Source organism: Brassica rapa, chromosome A03 (genome assembly GCF_000309985.2).
Source record: "Brassica rapa cultivar Chiifu-401-42 chromosome A03, CAAS_Brap_v3.01, whole genome shotgun sequence".
Classification (NCBI taxonomy): Eukaryota; Viridiplantae; Streptophyta; class Magnoliopsida; order Brassicales; family Brassicaceae; genus Brassica; species Brassica rapa.
The window spans coordinates 17,144,203-17,169,166 of NC_024797.2; the positions used below are offsets into that span (position 1 = coordinate 17,144,203).

At 38.7% G+C, this 24,964-nt stretch overlaps 7 protein-coding genes and 2 non-coding genes across 12 annotated transcripts; 6 read left to right on the forward strand and 3 right to left on the reverse strand.

Moving 5' to 3' along the window:
• Nucleotides 1-217: 217 nt before the first annotated feature.
• LOC103860151 (probable replication factor A 73 kDa subunit) lies at nt 218-2,877 on the reverse strand. 2 transcript variants are annotated; one of them, XM_033286389.1, is made up of 9 exons: nt 2,221-2,877; nt 2,051-2,113; nt 1,841-1,965; nt 1,660-1,741; nt 1,434-1,551; nt 1,176-1,333; nt 978-1,092; nt 710-889; nt 218-621 (listed from the first exon to the last, which is right to left on the reverse strand). In XM_033286389.1, the coding sequence occupies exons 2-9, from the start codon at nt 2,071-2,073 to the stop codon at nt 430-432; spliced, it is 993 nt and encodes a 330-aa protein (XP_033142280.1). In that variant the 5' UTR covers nt 2,074-2,113; nt 2,221-2,877; the 3' UTR covers nt 218-429. The 2 variants fall into 2 exon arrangements, with proteins under 2 accessions (XP_033142280.1, XP_033142279.1); XM_033286388.1 differs by having other exon boundaries at nt 1,841-2,877.
• Nucleotides 2,878-2,886: 9 nt separating this feature from the next.
• Nucleotides 2,887-8,812, forward strand: LOC103859383. Of its 3 annotated transcripts, none has more exons than XM_033286379.1 (4): nt 2,887-7,722; nt 8,052-8,292; nt 8,377-8,432; nt 8,522-8,812. In XM_033286379.1, the coding sequence occupies exon 1, from the start codon at nt 4,987-4,989 to the stop codon at nt 6,448-6,450; it is 1,464 nt and encodes a 487-aa protein (XP_033142270.1). In that variant the 5' UTR covers nt 2,887-4,986; the 3' UTR covers nt 6,451-7,722; nt 8,052-8,292; nt 8,377-8,432; nt 8,522-8,812. The 3 variants fall into 3 exon arrangements, with proteins under 3 accessions (XP_033142270.1, XP_033142269.1, XP_033142271.1); XM_033286378.1 differs by having other exon boundaries at nt 2,887-7,705; XM_033286380.1 differs by lacking the exon at nt 8,522-8,812 and having other exon boundaries at nt 8,052-8,095; nt 8,184-8,292; nt 8,377-8,397.
• On the forward strand, nt 7,467-8,817 carry LOC103859384 (protein yippee-like At3g11230). Its single transcript, XM_009136910.3, has 5 exons — nt 7,467-7,705; nt 8,052-8,095; nt 8,184-8,292; nt 8,377-8,432; nt 8,522-8,817. The coding sequence occupies exons 1-5, from the start codon at nt 7,610-7,612 to the stop codon at nt 8,601-8,603; spliced, it is 387 nt and encodes a 128-aa protein (XP_009135158.1). The 5' UTR covers nt 7,467-7,609; the 3' UTR covers nt 8,604-8,817.
• Nucleotides 8,818-8,950: 133 nt separating this feature from the next.
• Nucleotides 8,951-11,822, reverse strand: LOC103859385 (probable sugar phosphate/phosphate translocator At3g11320). Its single transcript, XM_009136911.3, has 4 exons — nt 10,843-11,822; nt 9,834-9,937; nt 9,498-9,726; nt 8,951-9,410 (listed from the first exon to the last, which is right to left on the reverse strand). Exons 1-4 carry the CDS (start codon nt 11,287-11,289, stop codon nt 9,264-9,266), a joined length of 927 nt encoding a protein of 308 aa, XP_009135159.1. The 5' UTR covers nt 11,290-11,822; the 3' UTR covers nt 8,951-9,263.
• A 769-nt stretch (nt 11,823-12,591) lies between these two features.
• Nucleotides 12,592-15,617, reverse strand: LOC103859386 (plant intracellular Ras-group-related LRR protein 9). The gene is made up of 3 exons (XM_009136912.3): nt 14,756-15,617; nt 13,525-13,691; nt 12,592-13,445 (listed from the first exon to the last, which is right to left on the reverse strand). Exons 1-3 carry the CDS (start codon nt 15,452-15,454, stop codon nt 12,815-12,817), a joined length of 1,497 nt encoding a protein of 498 aa, XP_009135160.2. The 5' UTR covers nt 15,455-15,617; the 3' UTR covers nt 12,592-12,814.
• Nucleotides 15,618-15,862: 245 nt separating this feature from the next.
• On the forward strand, nt 15,863-20,677 carry LOC103859387 (putative pentatricopeptide repeat-containing protein At1g28020). The gene has a single exon (XM_033286374.1). It carries the CDS (start codon nt 16,283-16,285, stop codon nt 18,530-18,532), a length of 2,250 nt encoding a protein of 749 aa, XP_033142265.1. The 5' UTR covers nt 15,863-16,282; the 3' UTR covers nt 18,533-20,677.
• TRNAD-GUC lies at nt 19,437-19,508 on the forward strand. The gene has a single exon. It is a non-coding gene; the product is annotated as a tRNA-Asp (tRNA).
• Nucleotides 20,109-20,182, forward strand: TRNAV-CAC. Its single transcript has one exon. It is a non-coding gene; the product is annotated as a tRNA-Val (tRNA).
• Nucleotides 20,678-21,906: 1,229 nt separating the features above from the next.
• Nucleotides 21,907-23,680, forward strand: LOC103859388 (eukaryotic translation initiation factor 3 subunit G). The gene is made up of 2 exons (XM_009136915.3): nt 21,907-22,341; nt 22,921-23,680. The coding sequence occupies exons 1-2, from the start codon at nt 22,005-22,007 to the stop codon at nt 23,466-23,468; spliced, it is 885 nt and encodes a 294-aa protein (XP_009135163.1). The 5' UTR covers nt 21,907-22,004; the 3' UTR covers nt 23,469-23,680.
• Nucleotides 23,681-24,964: the final 1,284 nt, after the last annotated feature.

Consider the following 24,964-nt stretch of genomic DNA (forward strand, 5'->3'; position numbering starts at 1 on the left):
GTTTAGATCGTAGTTAAAATGTAATGTTTTTATAGCATAAAGTATAGATGCGAAGTTAATGGAATATTATAACTGTTGTAACTTATGGTAACAAAAAGATTGGAAAAACTTCCAAGCTGGGTAGGTAGAAGATTAAAACTGTTGTAAAGCAAAATGTATTAAGTTGGATGACTGCAAAGTTTTAATCACAACATGTCAACATTAAGACTGTCTTTATAACGAAAGAGAGTAGTAGATTTATATAATATAAAGAACAACCACATTTTTTTAAAAACCAAAGACAAATAGTTCAGAACCATATAGAAAATACTAAAGCATAACACTTTGCTTTGAAAGAAAAAGAGAAATAGTCCACGGGGAAAATGGGAACACTAAAACATAATTAGAATCAGAAGCAGTTGTGGTTGTTCTAGCTGTGGAGTGATGGTCTCATTCCACATGTGCCTTTTTCGGGGCAGTTTTGTCGTCATCGTCCTGGTCTTTGGCCGGTGGTGGACGTTTACCAGTTGAAGCATCAGATGTAGTTGGCTTATCTGCTCCAGTAGAAGTGATTCCAACGTTGCCAATTGTTCCATGTGGCAAATCTCCAGCCTGAGCATCGGCAGGAACAGTTCCATCTTCCTGTGAATTATGCAACAAACACATATATTAGTTATTGGTCTCAGCAAGTAAGTAACATATTTCGCTACATATGAGGACCCACAGTTACCACAAAGGCTGGCATGGGCGCAAGCACTCGCTCAGGAAAGATGCGAGATATGGTGAAGGTCTGGTGCTTCGAGGAGAAATTGAAATCGTTCAATTTGAGCTGGAAAGTGTAGGTTTTTCCAACAATATCAGCAAGGGACTGAGGAAGTTCTGTGTCAACCTGAGCATCAACCCCTATCCCCTGCAGACAGAAAACATAGTTTTATAAGTAGATATTATCAACAGCCATAGCACCAAGTAGTAGCGATGGGACTGATGTAAGGTCATACCACAATCTGAGCAGCCTCAGAAGCTTGAAGGTTGGTTAGTTTAGCCATCTCTGTATCAAAAGCTAGGAAAGATGCAGTATCAGTGTTGTCTGACACAGACAATGCGACTCGGTACCTATTTCATACATCATTAGCGAATGCAACTATATGTTAATTGCTTCTACAATGCTAAATACACACAAATTATATGTTTCTCACCTGAGTGCCGCAACAGCATTAGTTTCATTACATGATAAACATGTGAAAGAAGATATCTCTCGGACAAGCTTCTTTGAACACCCGGAGCAGCCAATATAACACCAACCTTCATCTTGCTGGATACCAGTAACCTTAGCGGTGCAAAGAAACTCTATTATCTGTCAGGGATTGAAGATGGAGACCAGTCATAAAAATCACATCAGTCTGTTTTATTACAAAAAATTGGCCACGTTTAAATATAAACGAAGAAGACTTCACCTGAGACTCAGCGGTGATAATAAACTGGTTAAGCTCGGAGAGGGTCATTGGTTCAATCTTCTGGGCATGAACCACCTTTGAAGTAGATTCTCCTGGGACTGCTCCATGACCTGGTAAGCTGAAAGGAGAAGGAAAGCAAATACATTCACCAAATGAGGAAATTAAGAGTTGCTCTACTTGCAATATCAAAAACTTGAGTCACTCTAAATAGAATCATGAGACGTACGTGTCAAACAGTTTTTTTCCAGCAGCTGTCTCAGAGTCAAAGTAGAGATGTGTGGAGGAAGTAGCATTCAAAAATAAACGACCTGACAAAGAGCCAAAAAAAAGGAGATATCAAGTCCAAAACAAATAGAGTCTGCCATGCATCTGACGATTATATGTATGAATGCATAAAAAACGCCTACCCCCAACTATCTTAGGATTCACGCCCGTAGCAATTATGACTTTCGGCTCTCTCCCATAGCTGTCAAATTTGGTGTGAAACGCAAGCGCCAATGAGTCAAACATACTCACACAAACGTTCTCACCACTGCAAAGAAAAATTAGTGTACAGTCAATTGAAGTTATTCGTTCAAACATCCCTTAAAACAACCATTATGTTAAAAAAAATAAACCTTTCAAGACGCAGAGTGAGCATCACACGCTGTGCACCTGCTATACGGTCCGTGATTGTGCTTCTGATCGCACTCAATTCACCAATTATGTCTAACAAACAATTAAGAGGGCAACGTTAGCACATGCTATAACACAACAAAACAAAAATACTCAGCATAAAAATACATACCAGGAAGTTGTTTCCCAGTGTTTGCGAGCTCAAGTAACCGACCATATGGCATGAATCGGAAAAGCTCCGTAGGTATGGGCCTAGCAGACGCCGTTATCTTCTCAAGAGAGGTTCCTTCATTGAACCGAATCGAGAAAGGAGCATCACACAAACGGAAATTAGTGTTGCTGCGTGTGACGTCAAATCCGGTTAACGTGTACAGAGAGCCCTCGCTGAGACGTTTCCTGAACCTAAGCTGACGGTTCGCACTAACAGATCCTTGCGTAAGCGTTGACTGTCATTTAGGAGAAATTAAAACATTAAGAGAATGGCTATGGAACAATCGCTAAAAGATGAAAACTTCTTTCATTTAGGAGAAATTAAAACGTTAAGAAGAAATCGCTAATGCGTCACAGATAACCTAGATCATCTTATAGCTATCGATCAATCACTTAAAGAAGAAAACTTTACAGAATATGAGCAATCCCTAGAAGCGTAAAACTTATCAGAATATTAGCGGAGTAAACTGTAAATCAGATTATGAAAAGAGGCTTACATTCTCATCGACAAAGAGCATGTCAACACTCATCAATTCACCACCTTTTCTCACATTTCTCGCCTCCCAGTATCGGAGTAAGCGAACCTCCGCGACGTTCGAGCACCGTCCTGCATTCAGATCGGCAAGAAGGACTTGGGGATTCGCCATTGTAATAACCGGAAATTGAACAGAGTGATCTTCTGGTTCTCGTCGAAGCTGTGCTGCTCATGTCTGGATGAAGAGGTATTTATACCCGAAGCTCTGCTGAGTTTCTCAGGGAAGCGAAGGCGTCGGATTGAATGCTGAGAAGTGGGGAAATCGCGATTTAACACGAAGTAAAGAAGAGCAAAGCGAAACGTTGTAACGCCCATGGCGTCATCATCGACTCTCATCTGCATTGGCGGCGGTAAGAAGGAAAGACCTAGAGGAAGAGGCGAGTCCGGGCCTGGAGGATTAATGTTTTGTGATGGGCCTCAAATTAAAACACAAAATCCAATTAAGTTAACAAAACCCAATCGTAAATTTTATCCAGTGAGAAGACGACACATGTCATTTTTCCCCCCAAGGAGATAAAAAAGCTGACTTTATTGGTATAGATTAGCCAATGCTGAAATTTGCATTTTTTATGCTGAAATTTGCATTTTTTTAATTAAAAAATGCTGAAATTTGCAAAAATTGAACTACAGTAAAAAAAACATATGGGCTTAGCTTCTAGGGTCCAATAAGTTAAATTTAACGTACTAGCTAGGTGGTCCATGGAATAGAATCCCGGTTGCTGGCTTCGCTCCCATCTTCTTAAAGGGTGCAGGATTGAGAAGCGGGAACAGGATATTCATCTCCAATTCATCCAACACTTTGTTAGTTCCACGAGAAACTCTAGCTTCCTTTTTAAGCCCCATTGTAGTCATCTTGCTTCTACCTTTGATTCAGTGGTAAAATACTGGAGGCGTAAAGTGGAAGCTGCAGAAAAGCTTATAGCTAGCTCAGAAAGCCCTAAAATATCGTAGGCGTAAAGTATAGCAGGCAGTGGCGGACGGAGGTGATGAGGTACGGGGGCATGTGCCCCAATCTAATTTTGAATTTTCTTCAGTAATTGCTTATAGTTTAACAAATGCACCCTAACCCTATAACTATAATATAATGAAACAAAATGATGTGCCCCCATCTCAATATGATCCTGCATCCGCCCCTGATAGCAGGTTATATATACTTCCAATGTTTTCAAACCCGGTCCAAACAGTGAACTGGATAATTTTTTGTGTCATCGGGTTATTAGTTCGATCGCAGACCAATGTAACCGCATATTTATAAATTAATTATTTTTTATATAATAAAATAATAGCTATTGAAAAATATAAAAGATATTTTGTGTTTTAAAAACATTTTGAAAAATAGTTAAATTATGTCTAATGTAAATAATAAAATTTACATCTAATAAAAAAATATCAATACTTAAAACAGATAAGTATTTAAATGTGTAATATAAATAATTAAATTAAATTTTGAATCCAAAATAAAACAAAAGTAAAACATCAAATTGTAATAGATTATCGATAGAGTAACAAAAATAAACTAGAATATAATACAGTAGGCTCTTTGTATATGAGATCTCCAATACACTAAAACTCAATATTACATAGAGATTTTGCTGTTTTGGCAAAAAATACTATTTTGTGGTTTTAAGGAAAAATATGGGTTTCTAACTTTTTGAAAAATATATATGATATTATTTGTTTGTCTAGACTTGGATCTAAATGTTTGTTTGAGTAATAATAAATTGATCATTTGTTATTTGGACATATTCAATTTTTTTCTAGATTTACACTGAATCTCGTTTTATGCTCATTTTAATACCAAAAAACACATCAACTTTCATGTATCCAGATGACCAAACAAACATGCCCTGTAATTGACGGAATCAAAACTCATATGCTGTATATGTCTAAATGGATTGCTTTTTCAGAAAAAAGAATATAACAAATATCATATCTGACATAAAGAAAAGAAGAACGGAGGTACGCAACAGCGTAAGCTCCTGTTCAAAGTATCTGTATGAATTATGGAGTATGCTTTTTGTCCAGGCATCGTAAAGCCAAAATGTACTTTTCTTCTTCTTTCTTGTACCTAAAAGGAAAGAGGACAAACAAGATATTTATTTATACCACGTGATTCGATCGTATTATGTATTCAATACATATAAAAGTTAATATAATTTTTTCCCTTAAGAAAAGAAAAACTACATAGCCGTGATGTTCTTCAGCTCTGATCACCCTAAACACGAATTTGAAGAATCTCAGCAATGCAAATCTAGAGATGCAATTTGCTATCTTTGTAAAAATAAGGTTTCTTTGGTGGAGGATGAGTCGAATGCATTTTACTGTTGTCAAGGATGTGGATCCAATTTTCACAAGGATTGTCTCACGGTAACTTATCCAAAGTGCCATGAGCATACACTAACCTTCATTCGTCGGAAGATTCCCTTCCCTTGTGATGTTTGCGGGCAAGAGTTTCCCGATGAGATGTACGGATGTTTACAGTGCGATTTCTTTGTAAATAGACATTGTATATACCTACCAAGGGTTATAAAGATCACACGTCACTCGCACCGTCTCTCTCACGTTCTCCGCATCTCTGATGGCGACAACGTTTGTGGAATTTGTCGGTCTCTAGTTGATGTTGGGTATGGAGGATATTCTTGTATTGACAAGACATGCAATTATGTTGCACATTTTCATTGTATTATTCGCTTCAATGTGTGGGATGGCAAAGATGTTGAAGGAGAAGAGGTTGCTGCCTCTGAAGCTGATGATGTTGCGCCCTTGTTGTTGGTGGAGGATATAGATGGTGAATCAACATGGCGTCATTTTAGCCATGACCATGACCTATTGAGAGTAGTCGAAGAGCAAGAAAGTGAGGAGTTATGTCAAGCATGCATACTTCCCACTTATAAAACCGGTAAGTTCTTGCGCTGCAAGGAGTGCGACTTTGCTCTCCACGAAACGTGCGCCTGTCTTCCTCGGAAGATGGCGCACGGGTTACATGTCCATCCCGTAACTCTACATGTCGAAACCGGGGATGGATTCTTCATTTGTTCTGTGTGCAACCAATACTCTTGTGGACTCATGTCGTACAAATGCAACCAAAAAGATTGTGGATTCAAAATGGACGTAAGGTGTGCTTCTTTCGTCGAGCCATTCAACCATACTGCTCTCCCACATGATCCATTCTATCTGGGAGTAGACTTTAACGAATACATTTACCGGTGTTACGGTTGCAGGCAACGTTCAAGGTTCACAGCAAGATGTGTCCAAGGCAGCATCGACTTTGACTTCAAATGCCTGAATTTACCAGGACTGATTAAATACAAGTGTGACGACCATCCACTCACCTTATACTATGATCATAGAGGTCATAACAGTGGGTGGTGTGAGATATGTGAAGAAATTATAGAGAAAGGACGAATTATCTACACCTGCCGCCATTGCTTCACCACTCTACATGTTGACTGCATCTTAGGGAAATACCCTTATTTGAAATGTGGCCATAAGATCAAAGTGAATGGTTTCGAGGTCGAGATTGCTTCAAACAATGGTGCTTCTCGCCCAATTTGTCAAACCTGTCACCGTATTTGCCAAGACAAACACGTTTTCAATGGAAAAGATCAAGTATGCTTCTGTTCTGTCGAGTGTATTCCTTCCCAAGCTTGTTCTTAGATTCAAAATAAAATGTCTAAAATGATCGATTATAATATACTGTGTGGAGTAAATAAAATTATGTTTATGCTAGGACATGGCAAAACCAGTTTAATCATATGTAATAATTCTCCTTGTAATCATATGTAACAAAAATAAAATAAAAAATCCTTGTTAATAAAGGGACTCTATCTTAAGAATCATTAAACCAAATAACTTTTATAGGGATAGCTCATCAAGAAATCATCAAACCTTAAGAAAATAGATTATACGTTCGCTTAGTTTATATTAAATTTCCGATCGAAAACATTACTTCAAAACTGCAATGTATCAAAGTTAAGACTGAGCCCCTAACATAGAAACACTCTAACGTGCAGTTCATAAGAAAGGCAGTTTTGACATTGTAAACGAAGAGAGGAGTACCCGTAGGTGCACGTAGGGTTCAACACAGCTAGCCAAGCATGTTCATGTATCATGGTCGCCTATATTTGTTGACCTTCAAGAACACACCGTTGCATGTTATCCAAGTATCCAAGTATCTGATACGATCCTTTTGTTTTAAAAGTTTGGTTTAAATACTTGCAACATCTTATAGCATAATTAAGATTTGTCACCCGTCTCAAACGCAAAAGCTGCAAAATCTTCTTTTGTCGTTGGGGGTCAATGGCATTGATACGGAGATTGGAGACTATTTGTAAAGACTCTTTATGGCTAAGAGGGTTTGCGAGTAGTTAGCGAAGTATTATACTAGTATTGTGGACAAGTAGTCGTATACAGAACTACAGAAGAATCTAAGGATAAGGAGAAGCAATGACGTACACTTGCATCAGTCTAGTACAAAGAGAGTTGTACGTAAGTAAAATTCGCATAAAAGAAATAGTTTAACGTATATTCCCATTCCCCAGGCCATGACTTTGTCAGGGTCCACTTTTCTACAAAAAGGTTTATGAACATTTTTAAAAAATAAAAATAGAAAAAATACCGAACACACAACTCTGAATTTTCTCCATTTTTATAGACTTTTCTTGGTTCATTCACCCAAATATAATCTCTAACGCCTTGTTCCGTAATTAAATGATCTCAACTATCTCTCATTGATTAATTATTAAATATATAAAAGATCGGTTCCTTTGCTCTCCACTACTAGTGAGATCGATTCCTGAAGAAAAAAAAAAGAAGGATGGGGAGATTGTTCTTGGTGGAACTGGAAGGCAAGTCCTACTGTTGTCGTCACTGCAAAACTGACATCGCACTCTGCGATGATGTCGTCTCTAAGGTTTTTGATTTCTTTAGGTTTATCTCTGATCATATCATACGATTGCAATTTGATGATTACACATTCAGATGTTCTAAATTTGATTGTAGAGAATCTAACTGTTGATGATTGCATAGCATCGATTGTGCCTTTCTTTTTTTTTTTTCTTAATTGAATCTCCATGATCAAAATGCTCTAAGATTCTCTAAGCTGTGTGGATTTGATTACTTAATTTCTAAGTGATTATGATTCACTTCACACATTGTTAAACTCTTTAAAAAGATTTGCAATGTCTTTGCGTTTTGTTGTGTATAGAGGAGGATACTGACAACTTGTATTGTTGTTATCTTTGGTTTTTTTTTAACAGTCTTTTCAATCACGCCATGGGAAAGCTTACCTCTTCAGTAAGGTGTAAGTTAATCTACAAATGGCCAAAGCTCGATATGAATAGTTTTATGCACGTTAACTAGTAGTCCTTGGGGATTTTGTGTGGGGACAGAGCGAATGTGTATGCTGGGAAGAAGGAAGATAGGATGATGATGACTGGAATGCACACTGTGGTTGATATCTACTGCGTCAAATGCGGCTCTTATGTTGGATGGAGATATGTAAGAAGAAAAACATCCAATGTTTTTTTTTTTTTTTTTTTTGGCACTTGCTTTTGCTAATCTAATGTTTTGTTTGTTTTTAAGGAGTTTGCTTTTGAGAAGAGCCAAAAGTACAAGGAAGGCAAATCTGTTCTCGAAAGGTAAAGTACATTGATTCATCTCGGTCACAGGTTTTGTCTTAACAAATTGTTTTTTTTTTTTTAGTTGAGACGATAAATGTGTTTGACAGGTACAAGGTTTGGGGTCCGGATGGGAACAATTACTGGGTGGCTCAAGAAGTTGAAGCTGGAGATAGTGATACTGATGATTGATTGATGATATAAGAAGCTTCATCTCAAATAACTCATTATCTGATTTGTACATTCTCTCTTCCTCTTTCATCTCTTCTATCATTCTTTTCAATCTCTTTTTTCTGAACCATCCATCTTCCATTAGTACACCTTCAAAGATCAAATGTTTGTGTTGCAACCACTTGTAGAACACATACATTATCTTATTTATCAAAGCTTTAACTTCGTTTCCAAAGTTCTTTACTACATTAAGACGGAGCAGTGTACATTGCTGTTTAGAAATCAAATTCAGTTCCAAGCCTTACAGAGTTTACCAAATCATAGTGGAACTACAGAACACAAGTTGGACTAACAGACAGGACGAAAGAAAAAAAAAAACTTGTCTTTTCCATTAATTAATCAGTGTTATAAATGTTGTATCACAAAAGATGTAAAGAATCGACCAAAAAAAAAGGAAGCTACATCGAAGTTACTCTTAGAACAACCTATGACAAAAGCTGTAGAAGATTCGTAAACAAAAATTAAAGAAGGAAACAAAACCACTTATTGCTTATGGGTACTCTGATCCTTTGGTGTTGCCTTTACACATCCTTTTGCTTCTGGTCCAGCAAAAGGAACTTTGCCTTGTGTGTTTTACCTGCAAGGACCTAACAAATAAAAATTGAAGAGGTTTCTTTAACTTCATTTGCTTCGTTTCTTGGCTTCACTGTAGAGGATAACTCCAATGACCGTTAGCGAGTAGCCTAACATTCCAGTCACTGAGACAGGATTCTTGAATATTAAAATCGATACCACCACTGCTACTGCTCCTTTGGCGTTTCCTAGCACCTGCCATAGAGAAGGTTCATGAAACCACTTATTAACTTTTAGAGAAGAAGTGGTAATTAATGTATAGAAGAAGATGAGTTGTTTTACCTGGAGAGTCAAAGCGCTGGTGTGTTTTGTGACTAAGAAGTTAGTCAAGTTCACGAAATAAGCAAGCGCCGAATTAAATAGCAGATACCAAACGATTCTGAAATCGTCTCTGGCGAGTGCAATTGTAATGCCAACGACGTTCTTCTCCATGATAAGGGTAGCAGGAAGAAGGAACACAACAGCTATGGGAGCCATGTAGAGGAGTAGATTCATGGAGTTTAGCTTCTCCCTTCAAAACAAAATTATATTTTCAGCAGCACTCTTAGCAAATACAGACTTTCAGAAATATAAAACCTTAAGCTGGTAAATCTCCAAAAGATTCTATTTATCACTTACCCTTCTGAAGATAGCAAAATCCCTTGAAGAACTGATTTAAGTGCTCTCGCAGCTGTGGCTGCAACGCACATTATGAATCCAAACAGGTGGAAACTTGGTTCACTCTGACCGAATCACGAAAACAAAGAGAAAAAAATCAGATACAGAGTCAATTCAATACACAGATAGCAAAACTTTGTCTGCAATCAAATAGATGCAAAAGTAATCATACTCTTCACATACATATAAGAACAACTTCTCTTCCAAGTAAAAAACTTTTGCAGATAATATAAAGCTTATATTGTTTAAGTGACTGAGATAAAGTAAGTAAGTCATCAAAAATCAAAAGCCTCAAGCTCAGAGCAATGCAAGTCTTTGTTTACATAATTGTTACCCTTCCTAAGATTTCTATCAACATTCACATACAAAACTGAATCAATCAAATGCCATGCCTCTACATTCACATCACCATCTCCCTAAAGCTAGTGACTTCCTCAGCCACACAACTACACATTTCAATCTCAATACTCATAAGTCAAATCAAAATACAAACGCAAGAGCTCATTTTTGAAGTAACTAAGTTAAAGGCAGCTTCGAGCTCAGAGGAATACAAGAATAAATATACATAAATGTTACCCTACCCAAGATTCCTATCAACATTCACATACCAAACCAAATCAATCAAATGCCACGCCTCTACAATTCACATCACCATCTCCCTAAAGCTAGTAACTTCATCAGCCACATAACAACACATTTCACCTCACACACTACACATTGCACAGATTATAAAGTTCATAACTTTATACTGTGACGTCACTGAGATGAAAGTAAGGAAGCTATAAAAAAACTCAGAAACTTCAAACTCAGAGCAATGCAATAATATATATAAACACAAATGTTACCCTACCCAAGACTCCTATCAACATTCACATACAAAACCGAATCAATCAGATAACTTCATCAGCCACATAACAACACATTTCAATAACTCAACAACACTCATCAAAATCAAAAAACACAAACTTACCCCACTAGCAATAACAACACCAGTAACAACGGGCACGAGCGTCACATAAGTCAACCACGCCTCCTTCTTCAACGTAATCAAATACGCAAACACGGCCGTGAAAAACGGCGTCGTGGCGCCGATGGCCTGGTTAAACGAGACCGGAAGAAACCTCAGCGAAATGTTTCCGAACACCACGGAGACGCAGAAGACGAGGCTCAGCGCCGCGATCTTGAGGAACTGGACGCGGGACCTGATCGTCTGCATAGGGACCATCTTCATCCACGCGATGGCCACGTAGCTGAGGAGCGAGCACGCCGTCATGTGGCACATGGTGAGGAAGATCGGGTACTTGAACCCGTAGTTGCTGAGGAGGTACTTGTTTAGTAGTAGCACTCCGATGTTGGACGAGTACCACGACGCCACGATCCCGATCGTGAAGAATCGGCCGTTGGCCGCCATCTTCATCGGATTTTGGGAAGTCTACACTTCGATCTGATTCGATTTGGGGATTCTTATGAGGGGATTGATCGAATCGGGGAGAATGGTGGAATCGAGATTTGGAGAAAGTTGCGATTGGTGAAGAAGGAGGAAAGGTCGTCTAATCAGAGTTTTTTTTCTTTTTTTGGGGGCTAAAAGCTTCAACAATGCGTTATGTATTGTTTTTTCTTCTCTTTTTAATGCGTTTATGTAAGTTTCCCTAAGTTTAAATTTAATTATTCAGTAAATTGCATTTATAAGACTACTTTTTAACTGTTTTGTTGTGGGACACTCGTAATTGATTTAATTAATCGAATAATAATCAAAAGTGGTAAATTAACATCTGACTTGCCTGTTTTTGACTTCTAAATTGTAAGAGCAAGATTAATGAAATTCTGAAGGTGGAGTTCTTATATTCCGTCAAAAGCTTTATTTTAAAAACTCTCATTAATCATGATCTAACCTTCTTCGTAGTAATATGAACATTACCGGTTTTCTGTTTGGTTTAATTTACTGCGTTTTATGTTTTTTTTTTGTGACAGCACTGCGTTTTATGTAATTATGAAGTTGAATGTAGTTTCGAACCCATAAAAGTTGTAATGATCATCACATGCACCAATAAATAATTAGGTGAAAAAAAAATCCAAATGATTTAAATAGGTAAAGATAAGGGCAAGCAAAATAAGATAGTTACATACTTAAACAGCCAGGTTGTTGAAATGTAATTGTCACATTTGTTACAATGATTCAAATATGGCTTCTGTTTGTAGTAAAATAGGAGTATATGCTAATTTTTATACGACTTTGTGGTCAGTAGATAATTTTGTTTATTATATGGATACTGTCTCATAATCACAGATCACGGGATTTGGGATCGTGAAGTGGATTATCAGTTCATGACCATGCACGGGCACGATCTTGTTGACTTAGCGCAACGTGCTGAATCTTATTATAAGGAACACTACCAACCGACAATAAAGTCATCCCTTAAGATAAGTCACCTAACTAGAGCTCCTTCAGACAGGTCCTGTTAATTAACCGGTTATGAAATAGTTAGGACTTGGGACCTACGTCCTTGAATCCAACTCTCAGGCTCTAGCTGTCCATTTCTTGAAACTTAAGCCTATGAACCATACGCTTAATTTTGCACAAAACTAGCATAAACGTAAGAGGTAGATCCGCTCATGTTTCTCACATATTATATTAGAATCATTAGACTTTAACTCATAGTAGACTAATGCAATTATCAAACCAAGGAAACCAACCAAAAGAATATAAGACACACCGAACTCAGTTAAACTCCTTTGAGCTTTTATTTAACCCACAAAACAGTTGTTTGTTTTTTCTTTAAAACCGGCAAAATTCAAGAAGGTTCATCTTAACAATGAACCCAAGTTAAAAGACAGGCATATAACCTATCAGAAAGAATCACAAACGTAACGAAGAGAGAACCCTTCATTATATACTCTGATTGAAAAGAGAAGTTATCGTTTCTTCAAAGCCAAAGTCACATTCATAGTTCCCTCTCAAGGTAAGGGTCTCGAGGAGAACTCGGGTTTAGATACTCAGAAACATCTGAGACATAACTTTTCAGCTTAGAGGTGGTTCGTGTGAGCCACCCTGCGTTCGCCTGCTCCATTTCCTCCTCCACTCTCCTCCTCTCTTCTTCTTCCAACATAGTGATCCTTCTCTTACCCATATACATCTTCACAGCCACCACACCTTCATTCACGACTTCCACCGGTGGGACCACGAGCGGGTTCTGGTCCACGTTCAGCTCCACCAGGCTCTCCAGCGTGCCGAAAGTGTCCGGGAGGGCGTGGATTTGGTTGTTGCTCAAGTCCAGCTTCTGGAGGCTAATGAGGTCGCCGAAGGAGGAAGGGAGATCCTTGAGGTCGCTGAAGTTACTGCTTAGGTTTAGGTACTCTAGGTTTGTGAGCAAGACGAAAGAGTCAGGTAGGCCGTGAAGTTCGTTGAAGTGGGCGTCGAGGTATGTTAGGGATCTCATTTCGCCTATGCTGCTTGGTAATGATCGGATCTTGTTGTATTGGATCATGAGCTTTTCTAGATTCACTAGCTCGGAGCCTATGTTGGTTGGTAAGTAGGTGAGACGGTTGAAGCTCACGTCCAAGACAACCAACGACCTGAGAGTTTGAATGTAAGAAAGTGGTTGAGATTGATTACAAAAACTAAAACTTGACAAAGTGAGAGTTATGTATGTACCCGCAACGGCAGATGGAATCAGGCAAGGCGGTGAGCTTGTTAGTCGAGACATTCAGAATCTTCAGTTTGGATAGTAGACCGATAGAATCTGGTAATGTCTCCAGAAGATTACCGGAGACATCTAGTTCAACAAGACCATGCAATCCTGCTATTGAATCAGGAATAGCCTGTTGGACAATACACCTCGGTCAGAGTAAGACAAGTGAAACTCAGAAACTGAGCTTTTGCAAGTTATTTTGTATAACTAAAAATGAAAAAAACTAATGCAGCTAGAGCCATAGGTTCCAACTCAGAACAACCAAAGAAACCAATAGCATTGACATCAGCGGCATTCGCTTGCAGAACGTGAATCAACTTATTAGCCATAACTGGACCTATTCCTTTATATAACTAACTTATCGAGCACATGTTTGACTAATATCAAAGATAACAGAACCAAAAAGAAGCAGATATGTAGAATCTCTTTAAACTACAATAGACTACAAATCATTAACGACCAAAATCTCAGACGCAAAACCAAAACAAACACACATTAGCCGGAATCTCTTTAATATCACATCACTCTAGACATCATTATACAAAATATCTTTGAATCACACCAGAAAAAGCATTGTTTGTCACCAATAGAATAAGACCAAAACCAAATGCAACTAGTACTCTTGTGATCACTCCTTATCATCATTTACTAAACTGTATGCTCATCAGCGACTCTATAATTCCCCCCCAATCAATTTACGTTACCACATTCTCCAAGCTGTAGGATCTTAAACGAAAGTTGCATCTTTTAACATCAGACTAGACATGATTGATACAAAATGTCTTTGAATCACAACAGAAAAGGCATTGTTCGTCACCAATGGAATAAGGCCTAAACCAAATGCAACTAGTAACCTTGTGATTACTACTGAACATCTTCTACTAAAGGGGTTTCTCAATAGCGACTGTAGAATGTCCCCAATCAATTAGCGTTACAAAATCCCCAGATCTTTAGGATCTTAAACAAAAGTTGCATCTTTTAACATCTAGAGAACCCGGGAACAGATTCAGACTCACCCTACTCGCCACAAGGTATCAAATTTCACAACCAGATTCTCAAAACCTATATGATCTTAAAACAAAAGTTGCATCTTTTAACATATATCTAGAGAAGCCAGGAAGAGACTCAGTCAGACTCATCCTACTCGCAACAATGTAGCAAACTGTGATCCCGATTCTTGAAATGAGAACAAACCTGGAGCTGATTGTTGGAGAGATTAAGAACAAGCAACCCTTGAATCCTCCCAAAAGCCTCAGGGAGCAAACTCAGCTTCCTCCCAGACAAATCAACCCTCTCCACAGGATTAGCCAACGCCTCCTGCAGTATCCCCACAACCTCCTCATTAACCTCCACCTCCTCAACCCCACCCTCACCTTCCTCAACCTTAGCTTTCTTCTCCGCAAACTCATAAATCCTCACAAGCCTCTCCTCCGCCTCACTCAACAGCTTCTCATAAGACCCATGAACCTCATCCAGCTTCAAAATCGACTCGCACCACGTCTTCTCCTGATCCATCTCCCGCCTCCTCTTCTCAATCTCATCCTCCCCCGCCGCCTCGGTCAGCGCGATGTCCTCGAAGGACTCCGACAGCATCCCCTCGATCTCGTTTAGCTTGGCGCGCGCCCTGTCGACGGCCTCGTGATCGGGCCTGGGCCCTAGGGTTCGGAGGACGGATCGGGTCTCCGCGACGTCGGTGATGGCCTTGGTCATGGAGGCGAGGACTCCCGGCTCGGCTAGGTGAGGCATCTCGATCTCGATCGACGATTGTGGTGGTGGCTGCTCGACATCGAAGGCGGGGGCGGAGGAGGAGGATTTGGCGGGGGTGAAGGAAGGGAGACGAGCTAAGACGTAGGAGAGGACGGGGAACTTCTTGGGGTTGGGATCCGCCGCCATTGTCGTAGCTTTTGGGCGTGTGTGAAGAGTGTTCTCGGAGAAGATTTTGAATCTGAATCGGAGAATTGATGATGATGATGATGAAGTGGTGAGATTGTTCTCTCCACGTTCTCTCGTGTTTGCCTCTCTCTGCTCTCTGTTGCGAAATCGCCACGTGTTCACTGGTGTTACCTAAATATTTAAGAAATATAAAAATTATATTTATAAAATCATACTCTTAAATTTTAAAAATCATAGAAAATATTTTTGTTTTAAAGTTTTGTAATATAAATTAAAATATAATATGTATATATTTTACAATTTCTGTTATTTCAACCTAAAAGTTTTGTCGAATATTTTTAATTTTATTTTTATTTTTAAAGAAAAAGTTTTTCTTTCCTACAGTCGTAAGGAAACGATAACTGAAACCAACTTTTGATTTTAAAAAATTCGGAATGGTTTGAAACGATTTGTAACACTTTTTATGATTGTTTCAAGACGCAAACAAACGCTAACAACCGCAAAAACTGTGTTTGCATATGGCAGTGGATAAACCTGTCATACCTTTGGTCTTTGTTTAAAACGGTTGGTCAGCTATGAACTGTGGGTGAATTGAGCTAGTTCAATAATATAGAAGTAGACATTTAAATATGGAAACTTTCACTTTGGAATTATTAAATTATTGATACATGTTAAGTTGTTTTTGGTAAGCTATAATATTTCCACAGTATAGAAGTAAACTTGTAAAAAAATGAAAGAATATATAAAAACCCTATTAAATTGAAAAGTTAGCAGAACCCTAGCTAGAGTAGTCTTTTCTGTGGTTGTGTCGTCATCAAACACTGTAACATGATGTCGCATAATCTCCAGCACCATACGAGGAGTATCCTCGCTCACAGTAGCAGGACTCTATTATTCTGCTCCTACACAAACGGAACCCTACCGTCTTCCCCAAGGCACAGCACTACTACTCTGCATAGCCGTATCGAAGCCGCTTCAGAAGGCAAAACAGCAATCACTAGGGTTCTTGAACAATGGAGACGTCAACAAAAAGGTAAGCAAATAAACCCTTCGATGGTGAGAGTACTCGTGGAGGAGCTTAGAGACTCGCAACGTTTTCGTCAAGCCCTAGAGGTATCTGACTGGATGATTGAGCATAAGCTATGCAACCTCATCCATGAAGACTTCACAGCTAGGTTTTGTCTTATAGAGAACGTGTTGGGGTTGAAAGAAGCTGAGAAGTTCTTTGAGAGCGTCCCGGAGAATCAGAGAGGTGAAGCGATCTACACCGCTTTGCTGAACTGCTACACGGTGAAGAAGGATCTTGTTAAAGCTGAAGGTACTTTCAAGAACATGAGGGAGATAGGTTTGCTTTTGAAGCCTTTGCCTTACAACTCGATGATGTCTCTCTACTTCTCTGTCCGAAAGAGAGACAAGGTCGATGAGATTATGCGAGAGATGAAGGAGAACAACGTTCAGTTTGATACTCTCACCGTGAACATTGCTTTGAGAGTGTATGCTTCTGTGTCTGACTTGTTGGCAATGGAGAAGCTTCTTGCTCATTGGGAAGGGACTATAACGCTGCATTGCCTCACGTCACTTGACATGGCAAAGGCTTATCTAAGAAATGGTTCAAAGGTTAAGGCGAGGGAGATGCTTCTTAGAACAGAAGAGGACCACATAGATCATGAGTCCTATGCTGAACTCTTGACGCTATATGGTGAAGCTGGAGAGAGAGAAGACGTTTACCGTATATGGGACTTGTACAAGATGACAGAAAAGCAAGATAATGATGGGTTTAGGGCTTTGTTTGGATCTCTCTTGAAGCTAGATGATCTCAATGGAGCAGAAGAGATTTACTACAACGAGTGGGATGGCTCTGGTCTTGATTTCGATGTCCGAATCCCGACAATCTTGGCTTCTGGTTACCGCGAAAAGGGACTGGTTAAGAAGGCAGATAAGCTGATGATTAAAACCATAAGAAATGAAAAAATGGTTAGACCTATTGGTCAGTTGCTTGAGGAGTGGGGCAAGAAAGGGAACCTAGTGGAGCCTTCTTACATGAGAGAGCTTATCAAGGATCTTTGTGACTCAAAACAATACCCTAAAGCACTTGAGGCATCAACATGGGTGAGTGAAAGAAACTTGTTTGCTCTTTTCCCTGAGGACTATGCAGCTAGGCTTCATCTCATTGACAATGTATTAGGTTTGGAACAAGCAGAGAAGTTTTTTAATTGTAGCATCACTGAGAACATGAAGAACTACTCTGTCTACTCTACACTCCTAACCACATACACAAGATCATCCAAAACTGTGGATAAAGCAGAAGCCACTTTTGAGAAGATGGAAGAGCTAGGGTTCCTATTAAACTCCACACCATTCAACTCAGTGATATCTCTCTACAGTGAGATGAGAAAAAGAAGCAAGGTCATGAAGCTTCTAGAGAAGATGAAGGAGAAGAACATAGAGCCGGATAATGTCATAATGAACCACGTTTTGAGAGTTAACGCATATGTATCAGCCATGGAATGCATGGAGAAGTATAAGAGAGAATGGGAAGAGAATAATCTCAAACTTGAAGTGAGGACTATGGATGCAATAGCAAAGGCTTACGAAGCAGAAGGGTCAATACTAAAGGCTATAGAGATAACTTCGAGTAAAAAAGAAGTGTACCGTCTATGGGATGCGTACAAGAAAGATAACGTGGGAGACATGAGTAACGAAGGGTATAGAAGTGTGATTAGGTCTTTGCTGAAGCTAGATGATGTTAAAGGAGCACAAGAGATATTTAACGAGTGGGAGCCAGAGAGATACGAGTTTGATTCAAGGATTCCAAGTTTGCTGATTTCTCGTTATTGCGAGGAGGAGAAGTATAATGAGGTTAAGACAAGGGATGTGATGAAGTTGAGTAGGAAGAAGAGGAGAGGGTTACAGTTTGAGTTGTTTAAGGATGTATGTGTTATATTAACGGCTACTTCATTTGGGGTTGGGTTTGTTCCGTGCATGGTATCGCTTTGTGGAGGAGAGACAATTACTGTTTGGGGCTCGCTAGCGGTGGTAGTCACCGGTATTGTTTTAGCAGTTACAAATTCCTTTTGAAGTTTTTTTATTCGTCTCAGAAATGTTTTTGGATCCGATTGGATTTTTTAGGTCTAATTGTTAAATTTTATACTATATTTTTACTTTTTGACAATCCGTACAAGGAGAAAAAGTAGCGGAAAGAGAGATAAATCTAAACAACACTGAAATCCAAAAAAAACGCAATTACAAAACTACCAAGAAAATGACAATAGTTGTTAGCTTGAACAACAACCGTCAACCACCAAAAGTTGAGCTAGCTCAGTTAAAGAGGAAGGTCCATGCGAATTTGGCCCTAAGAATAAGATGAAGCATGATCTTATGGTATTAATTACATGAATTTAGGTATACAAAAAGAAGTCTCTATGCATCCGTCGGCCATTGGTATGTATACAAAAAGAATGAGTTGGACCGTTGGTATGTCATGTATTATAGGTTGTGTTATTTGGTAGATCATATATGATAGTGGTGTTGTAAATTAGAATAAATTAATTTGGGAGAAAGGTGTAAAAATGATTCGTGTAGGATATATTAGACTTTGTTCATAGTTGTATGCCCATCTTTTTCTTCATATTGCTAAAAAGTAAAAATGATTCCATTTTTGTTTTCTTCTAAATATTAGTGTTCTTAGTGTTTACAAGACGAGACCTATGTTGACAACACAACAAAAAGAGAAAGATGACGCCCCTTAAAATTGGTGATTACATTGTCTACAAATGTACCAGCTGACAACAACAACAAAAATTCGATAAGAAATTCATCAAACTTCATGTTTTTTTCAGACACTTTGATGATTAGTCTCCACGATATATACACTTTGCAAACCAAAAGACGACATAAGTCGCATAGCAAACTGATCAACCAATATTTCAAGTAGAATTAGGTTCAAGTACACTTTACAACTATTCCAAATACAATCAACAAAGTCGTTGTAGTATAGTGGTAAGTATTCCCGCCTGTCACGCGGGTGACCCGGGTTCGATCCCCGGCAACGGCGATATTTTTTGTTTTTACCAAGTCAAAGAAAGTAGTCAATGACAAAGAACTTGGTGGAGCCTTCATGGCGTCTTCTGTATGCGAAAATTTACGTTTAACATTTATGTTCCGGTTACTAGGAATAACAGCACTGATATCAATAAGGTTACTACCTTTCTCAACATTTACGTTCCTAACATAATGAACCCATTAAAGTGTAACTAGTACTTTGAATAAACAAAAAAAGTGTAAATAGTGCAGAAGGTCACTCCTATAGTTGCTTCTCAAGTCTCTAAAATAGTTGCCTTGCTTCATTGTAAACGATGTTAATCTTTCTTGTGTGATAATACAATATTCAGAAGTGTTTATCAGCCATTACCTTCAACAACGAAGGGTCTAGGTATTATATATGTTCTGGAGGAGATGTAAGGAAGGGATAAGCAAAGAAAGCTTTGTATTAAAAATCTGAAGAGTCATACAAATTAGTGAATTACAATAACAGATGTGATGTACAAGTTGTACAGTACAACCTTGCATATGGGAGTTTTTAAATAGCTGTGTATTGATCTTTGAAACTTTTTAAATTTTAATAAATTTAATGTGAAACAGAGGTTAACATGTCGTCTGGTTGGTGTAGTCGGTTATCACGCTAGTCTCACACACTAGAGGTCCCCGGTTCGAACCCGGGATCAGACACTCTTTTTTGCCGCGTTTTAGTCATTCTTCCAGTAATATAATGACACGTCATCATCTGCTATGTTTATATACGCACGTGTGTACTGATTTAACTTTTCACTTGCTTGGTTGCTTGATCCACCGGGAAAATGTAAATGTTGGTTTTGATTTTTTTTATCTTCCAACTGTGTTTACTGCTTGCTGCAGCTATAGGACGAATTACTTCATACTGTTGAATCTCGTTCTGGGTATGTCAAAGTTTTGATTTTTTTTATTTTTTGTTAAGCTGTGAATGAGAAATCTGGGTTCCATACTCTTTACACTTTTATAATGTGTTAGCAATTCAGCTTTACAATATCTTCTTTTATGTTAAGATAGAATCGTGCAGTTCATTATATTTATAATTGTGTTACAATATTTTGGCAGACAAAACATGTGTGGCCTTGGCACATCAATATTGGAAAAATAATCAAAATTTCATCCTCAAATTTAATAATTAATATTTTTAGTTTATAATTGCTTAAAATGAAGAATGAGAAGGAGCTATATTGAAAAAATATTTCTTAAAAATAGTATTATATTTAAGAATAAATAAAATTTCCTTATGTCTTGAGCCTGAGAGCTTACTAAGGTTACTTCAAAGTTAAAAACTCTTTGCTGAGCTTAAGAAAAAGAGTATTTGCACTCTATATACAAAACATATCTACTAATTAGCGATATACCTATTTGTACTTTAGTCACTCTTTTCGAAATATTCATGACATTTCTACCCTTATTACTAATTGAACACCGGCTCTCTACATAGCTACTGAAACGTAATTTTTTTTTTAGATTTTTTTTTTGATGACCTAATCTCCAAATAGCTACCGATGAACACCGGTGGAGAGCTCGACGACTTTTGCAACAACACAAAACCCGGTGTCCAAGCCAGTACAAGCTTCGTCGACACTTGCCGTCAAGCTAATCCGCCGTCGGAGAGGTCCCGTGGCCACATACACCGGAATCAAAAACGAAACCGTAGCCACCGGAAATAATACCTTGCGTCGATGTCATTTCCAAGTCCGAGGAATCCACACACTTCTCCACCATCAACTCGGAGGCAAGAAGAAGCCATACCGGAGAAGCCAAGATCCCGATGGAGCCACCATCATGTGGTAACCTGGTCTTTACTTACCAGTTTGAAAGGAAACCGTGTGAAGGCATTTGGGTTGATTGAACTCGATGGGTTTTGGGTTTAGATTTGAACCATTTGAACCCCGTTTCCTCTCTTATCCTTTGCCGCACTCGCGTTCGGATCCCCCGCCTCCACCGCCAAGCATCTCCACCACACTCGCCTCAGGTGTGTCTCCGTCCTCCGGCGTGTTCCATCCTCCTCCCGATCCACCGCCGCGTTTGTCCTCTTTCATGCGGCTTGAAGCTTTCTTCACCGATCAGATCTCTGCCATCCTTGACTGCCGTGACGTTCCCTCACGCGAAAAACTTTCACTTTATGTGAATATTTTTATATTTAGAGTCAAGGAGACTAACGTAATTATACATTCTCATTTAATACTGTAGACTACCAACTTTTACTGTTATGGCATTTACCTAATTATGAACTTTTTTTTGGGTTTTCAACCAATTGACTCTAAGAAAAATCCCAAAAACAACATTTAGAAGAAAAGGCCTAAACTTTCTCCACTGCGTGCTATGTTCGAACACGTGACTTCGATGTCGCTCGGACAAACATTTTTAAAACGCTGCGTTTCAGTCATAAGCAGTTACCGGAAGCACAGATAAGATCCCAAAAACCTAAGCACCATCGAACCAATAAGCGGCGCATCTGAATCCAAACGACGACAAGATGACGACCGATCCACAGCAGAAAACGAGCAAGTTCCGATGGGGAGAGATGGACGAAGACGACGATCTCGACTTCCTTCTCCCTCCCAAGCAAGTGATCGGCCCAGACGAGAACGGATTGAAAACGGTGATCGAGTACAAGTTCAACGAAGAAGGCAACAAGGTCAAGATCACGACCAAGTCACGCGTCCGTAAGCTAGCTTCCGCGCGGCTCAACAAGCGAGCCATGGAGCGGAGGAGCTGGCCTAAGTTCGGAGACGCCGCGAACGAGGACGCTGGGAGCCGTCTCACCATGGTTTCGACCGAAGAGATTCTTCTGGAACGGCCTAGAGCTCCTGGTATGTTATTTTCTTCTCGGATTGGATTATTCTCATTACATAAACTATACGAATCTAAAAGAGTTAGTTCTGTTTGGTTATACGAATCATGAACTAGATAATTAGTCTTATTACACAATCTAATAGAGTATACGAATCTAAACATTGGTCTTGTTACATTAGTTTTGTTTGGTTATACGAATCGTGAACTAAAACATTAGTCTTATTACATAATCTAAGATTATATGAATCTAAAACATTAGTCTTATTACATTAGTTTTGTTTGGTTATACGAATCATGAACTAACACACTAGTCTTATTATGTAATCGAAGATTATATGAATCTAAAACATTTGTCTTACTACATTATATTTGTTTGGTTATAAGAATCATGAGCTAAATCGTTAGTCTTGTTACATAATGTTAGACTATACGATCGAAAATATTAGTCTTATTTAGTTATTACTTATAACATTAGTTTTGTTTGGTTATATGAAGCGGGAACTATAACATTAGTCTTATTACGTAATACGAAAGACTTGGGTGACCAATTAGCCGATCACATGTTAGCCAGGTCTAATGGGTATGTAATGTTTCAGGTACCAAAGCAGATGATACAAAGGCAGCAGGGGACAACTTGTCTCAGCTGGGTAAAGGTGGTGCAGTCCTCATGGTTTGCAGGACATGCGGCAAGAAAGGTGATCACTGGACATCAAAATGCCCTTACAAGGATCTAGCTGCACCAACCGATGTCTTTGTCGACAAGCCACCCACGGGGGAAACATCTACCGCATCCGCCGCACCTGGATCCGGCAAGGCCGCTTACGTCCCGCCTAGCATGAGAGCTGGTGCGGACAGGAGCTCTGGCGGTTCGGACATGAGGAGGAGGAACGATGAGAACTCTGTTCGTGTGACTAACTTGTCTGAAGACACACGTGAACCGGATCTGATGGAGCTCTTCCATCCGTTTGGAGCTGTGACTCGTGTCTATGTGGCGATTGATCAGAAAACTGGAGTGAGCAGAGGATTTGGTTTCGTTAATTTCGTGAGCAGAGAAGACGCTCAACGAGCCATCAATAAATTGAATGGTTATGGTTATGATAACCTCATCCTCAGGGTTGAGTGGGCTACTCCAAGACCCACCTAGAAAATGTCTCGAGTCTTTCAAAAACTCTTCTCGTTTTCTCTTTCCTGCTATGGCTTCTTGTGTTATCGACCAGTTGTTTGTTGGTTTGGTTCGGTTTTGTTCGGATAAGGTGAGAAAATGCTATGTTCATCTTTAATACATAAGGCATGTTTAAAATAGTAGTAAACAATATTCCTCTAAATTTCATTTTTGTCATAAGATTGTTACCACCTTTTCATATTTATCCTTAAAAGAAAACAATTTTTTCTACATACAGTACTTTAACTAGTGATAAAAAAAAAAACTTTCTTAAATTATTTACAAAAGTTTAGGAATAATTGATAAAAAATTGGGATTTTTGCAAAATTGACCTACAACTTAAAGTCAAACACAAAACTAACCTCTTTTTTTTTTTGAAAATTGGTTTTGCCCTATTCATCCCACAAGTTCATATAATTTACGAAAATGCCATAAATTTTTTTTTTTTTTTCGAAAATGACATTTTTACTCTCTCACCCTCATCATCTTCAAGTAATTACAAGATTGCCATTGTCATCAATACCACAACCACCATGAACAACCAATTTGAAGCTCTTAATGCTCCTAAAATCGATTTACCCTTCTTCTTTTTCCATTCTTGTGAACTAAACACAACATATCTCTCACTTTCTCTCCACAATGAGCTAAAAAAACCAAGATTTTGATTCTAAAATTTTTATGGTTCATAGAGTCATAGAAGCTAACGATTATGGGTGGGTGACTTCCGTTTGTGATTCTGTGTGCTTGGAGAAGCCTTATGTATGCTAAGGAACTTATCTCACCAATTTAAGGTATGACATCGATTTTTTTTCCAGATCTGTTCGTCAGACGACTTACTTCGGAAGTCGTCTGGCTGTAGACGACTTACCTTTCAGTCGTCTGGCTGTAGACGACTTACCTGGAAGTCGTCTGGTCAACGCAGAGGTTATTTTTGCAATTGACTTTGACATCTGTAACCTGAGACGACTGAAAGTTAAGTCATCTACTATTGTTTGGTTTCAAAAAAAATTCCAAAGAACCTAGACAACTTACATTTCAGTCGTCATAGGTTAGTTTTATATTTTGACTAGATAATTTCAGAAGTTTGACTTCCCCAGACGACTTACATTTCAGTCGTCTGGCGAAAATTAAAATAATAATATTTTTTTTAAAGTAAACGACTTACAATTAAGTAGTCATAGGTTAGTTTTGCAATTGAAAAAAAAAACTTCAAGATTTATTTATACACAGACGACTTATAATTCAGTCGTCCACCAGACGACTTAATTGTAAGTCGTCCAGGATTTTTTTCCGAGATTCTGGTCAAACCTCGTAAATCCTGGACGACTTACATTTCAGTCGTCTCGTGGACGACTGAATTATAAGTCGTCTGTATATAATTAAATCTTGAAGTTTTTTTTTTCAATTGCAAAACTAACCTATGACGACTTAACTGTAAGTCGTCTACTTTTAAAAAATATTATTATTTTAATTTTCAC

What these genes read in the sequence shown, in the direction of transcription:
- LOC103859386 (XM_009136912.3), bottom strand. Translation starts at nt 15,454, where the DNA reads ATGGCGGCGGATCCCAACCCCAAGAAGTTCCCCGTCCTCTCCTACGTC. An exon ending in TCTCCAACAATCAGCTCCAG is followed by an intron (nt 13,692 to 14,755) that starts GTTTGTTCTCAT and finishes ATTGTCCAACAG; the next exon opens with GCTATTCCTGATTCAATAGC. An exon ending in GATTCCATCTGCCGTTGCGG is followed by an intron (nt 13,446 to 13,524) that starts GTACATACATAA and finishes TCAAACTCTCAG; the next exon opens with GTCGTTGGTTGTCTTGGACG.
- LOC103859384 (XM_009136910.3), top strand. Translation starts at nt 7,610, where the DNA reads ATGGGGAGATTGTTCTTGGTGGAACTGGAAGGCAAGTCCTACTGTTGT. An exon ending in GCTTACCTCTTCAGTAAGGT is followed by an intron (nt 8,096 to 8,183) that starts GTAAGTTAATCT and finishes GTGTGGGGACAG; the next exon opens with AGCGAATGTGTATGCTGGGA. An exon ending in GGCAAATCTGTTCTCGAAAG is followed by an intron (nt 8,433 to 8,521) that starts GTAAAGTACATT and finishes TGTGTTTGACAG; the next exon opens with GTACAAGGTTTGGGGTCCGG.
- LOC103859387 (XM_033286374.1), top strand. Translation starts at nt 16,283, where the DNA reads ATGATGTCGCATAATCTCCAGCACCATACGAGGAGTATCCTCGCTCAC.
- LOC103860151 (XM_033286388.1), bottom strand. Translation starts at nt 2,015, where the DNA reads ATGTTTGAACGAATAACTTCAATTGACTGTACACTAATTTTTCTTTGC. An exon ending in AATGCTGTTGCGGCACTCAG is followed by an intron (nt 1,093 to 1,175) that starts GTGAGAAACATA and finishes TGTATGAAATAG; the next exon opens with GTACCGAGTCGCATTGTCTG. An exon ending in CGCCCATGCCAGCCTTTGTG is followed by an intron (nt 622 to 709) that starts GTAACTGTGGGT and finishes CATAATTCACAG; the next exon opens with GAAGATGGAACTGTTCCTGC.
- LOC103859383 (XM_033286379.1), top strand. Translation starts at nt 4,987, where the DNA reads ATGTTCTTCAGCTCTGATCACCCTAAACACGAATTTGAAGAATCTCAG.
- LOC103859385 (XM_009136911.3), bottom strand. Translation starts at nt 11,289, where the DNA reads ATGAAGATGGCGGCCAACGGCCGATTCTTCACGATCGGGATCGTGGCG. An exon ending in GTGTTGTTATTGCTAGTGGG is followed by an intron (nt 9,938 to 10,842) that starts GTAAGTTTGTGT and finishes TGATTCGGTCAG; the next exon opens with AGTGAACCAAGTTTCCACCT. An exon ending in CCAGCGCTTTGACTCTCCAG is followed by an intron (nt 9,411 to 9,497) that starts GTAAAACAACTC and finishes TCTCTATGGCAG; the next exon opens with GTGCTAGGAAACGCCAAAGG.
- LOC103859388 (XM_009136915.3), top strand. Translation starts at nt 22,005, where the DNA reads ATGACGACCGATCCACAGCAGAAAACGAGCAAGTTCCGATGGGGAGAG. An exon ending in GGAACGGCCTAGAGCTCCTG is followed by an intron (nt 22,342 to 22,920) that starts GTATGTTATTTT and finishes GTAATGTTTCAG; the next exon opens with GTACCAAAGCAGATGATACA.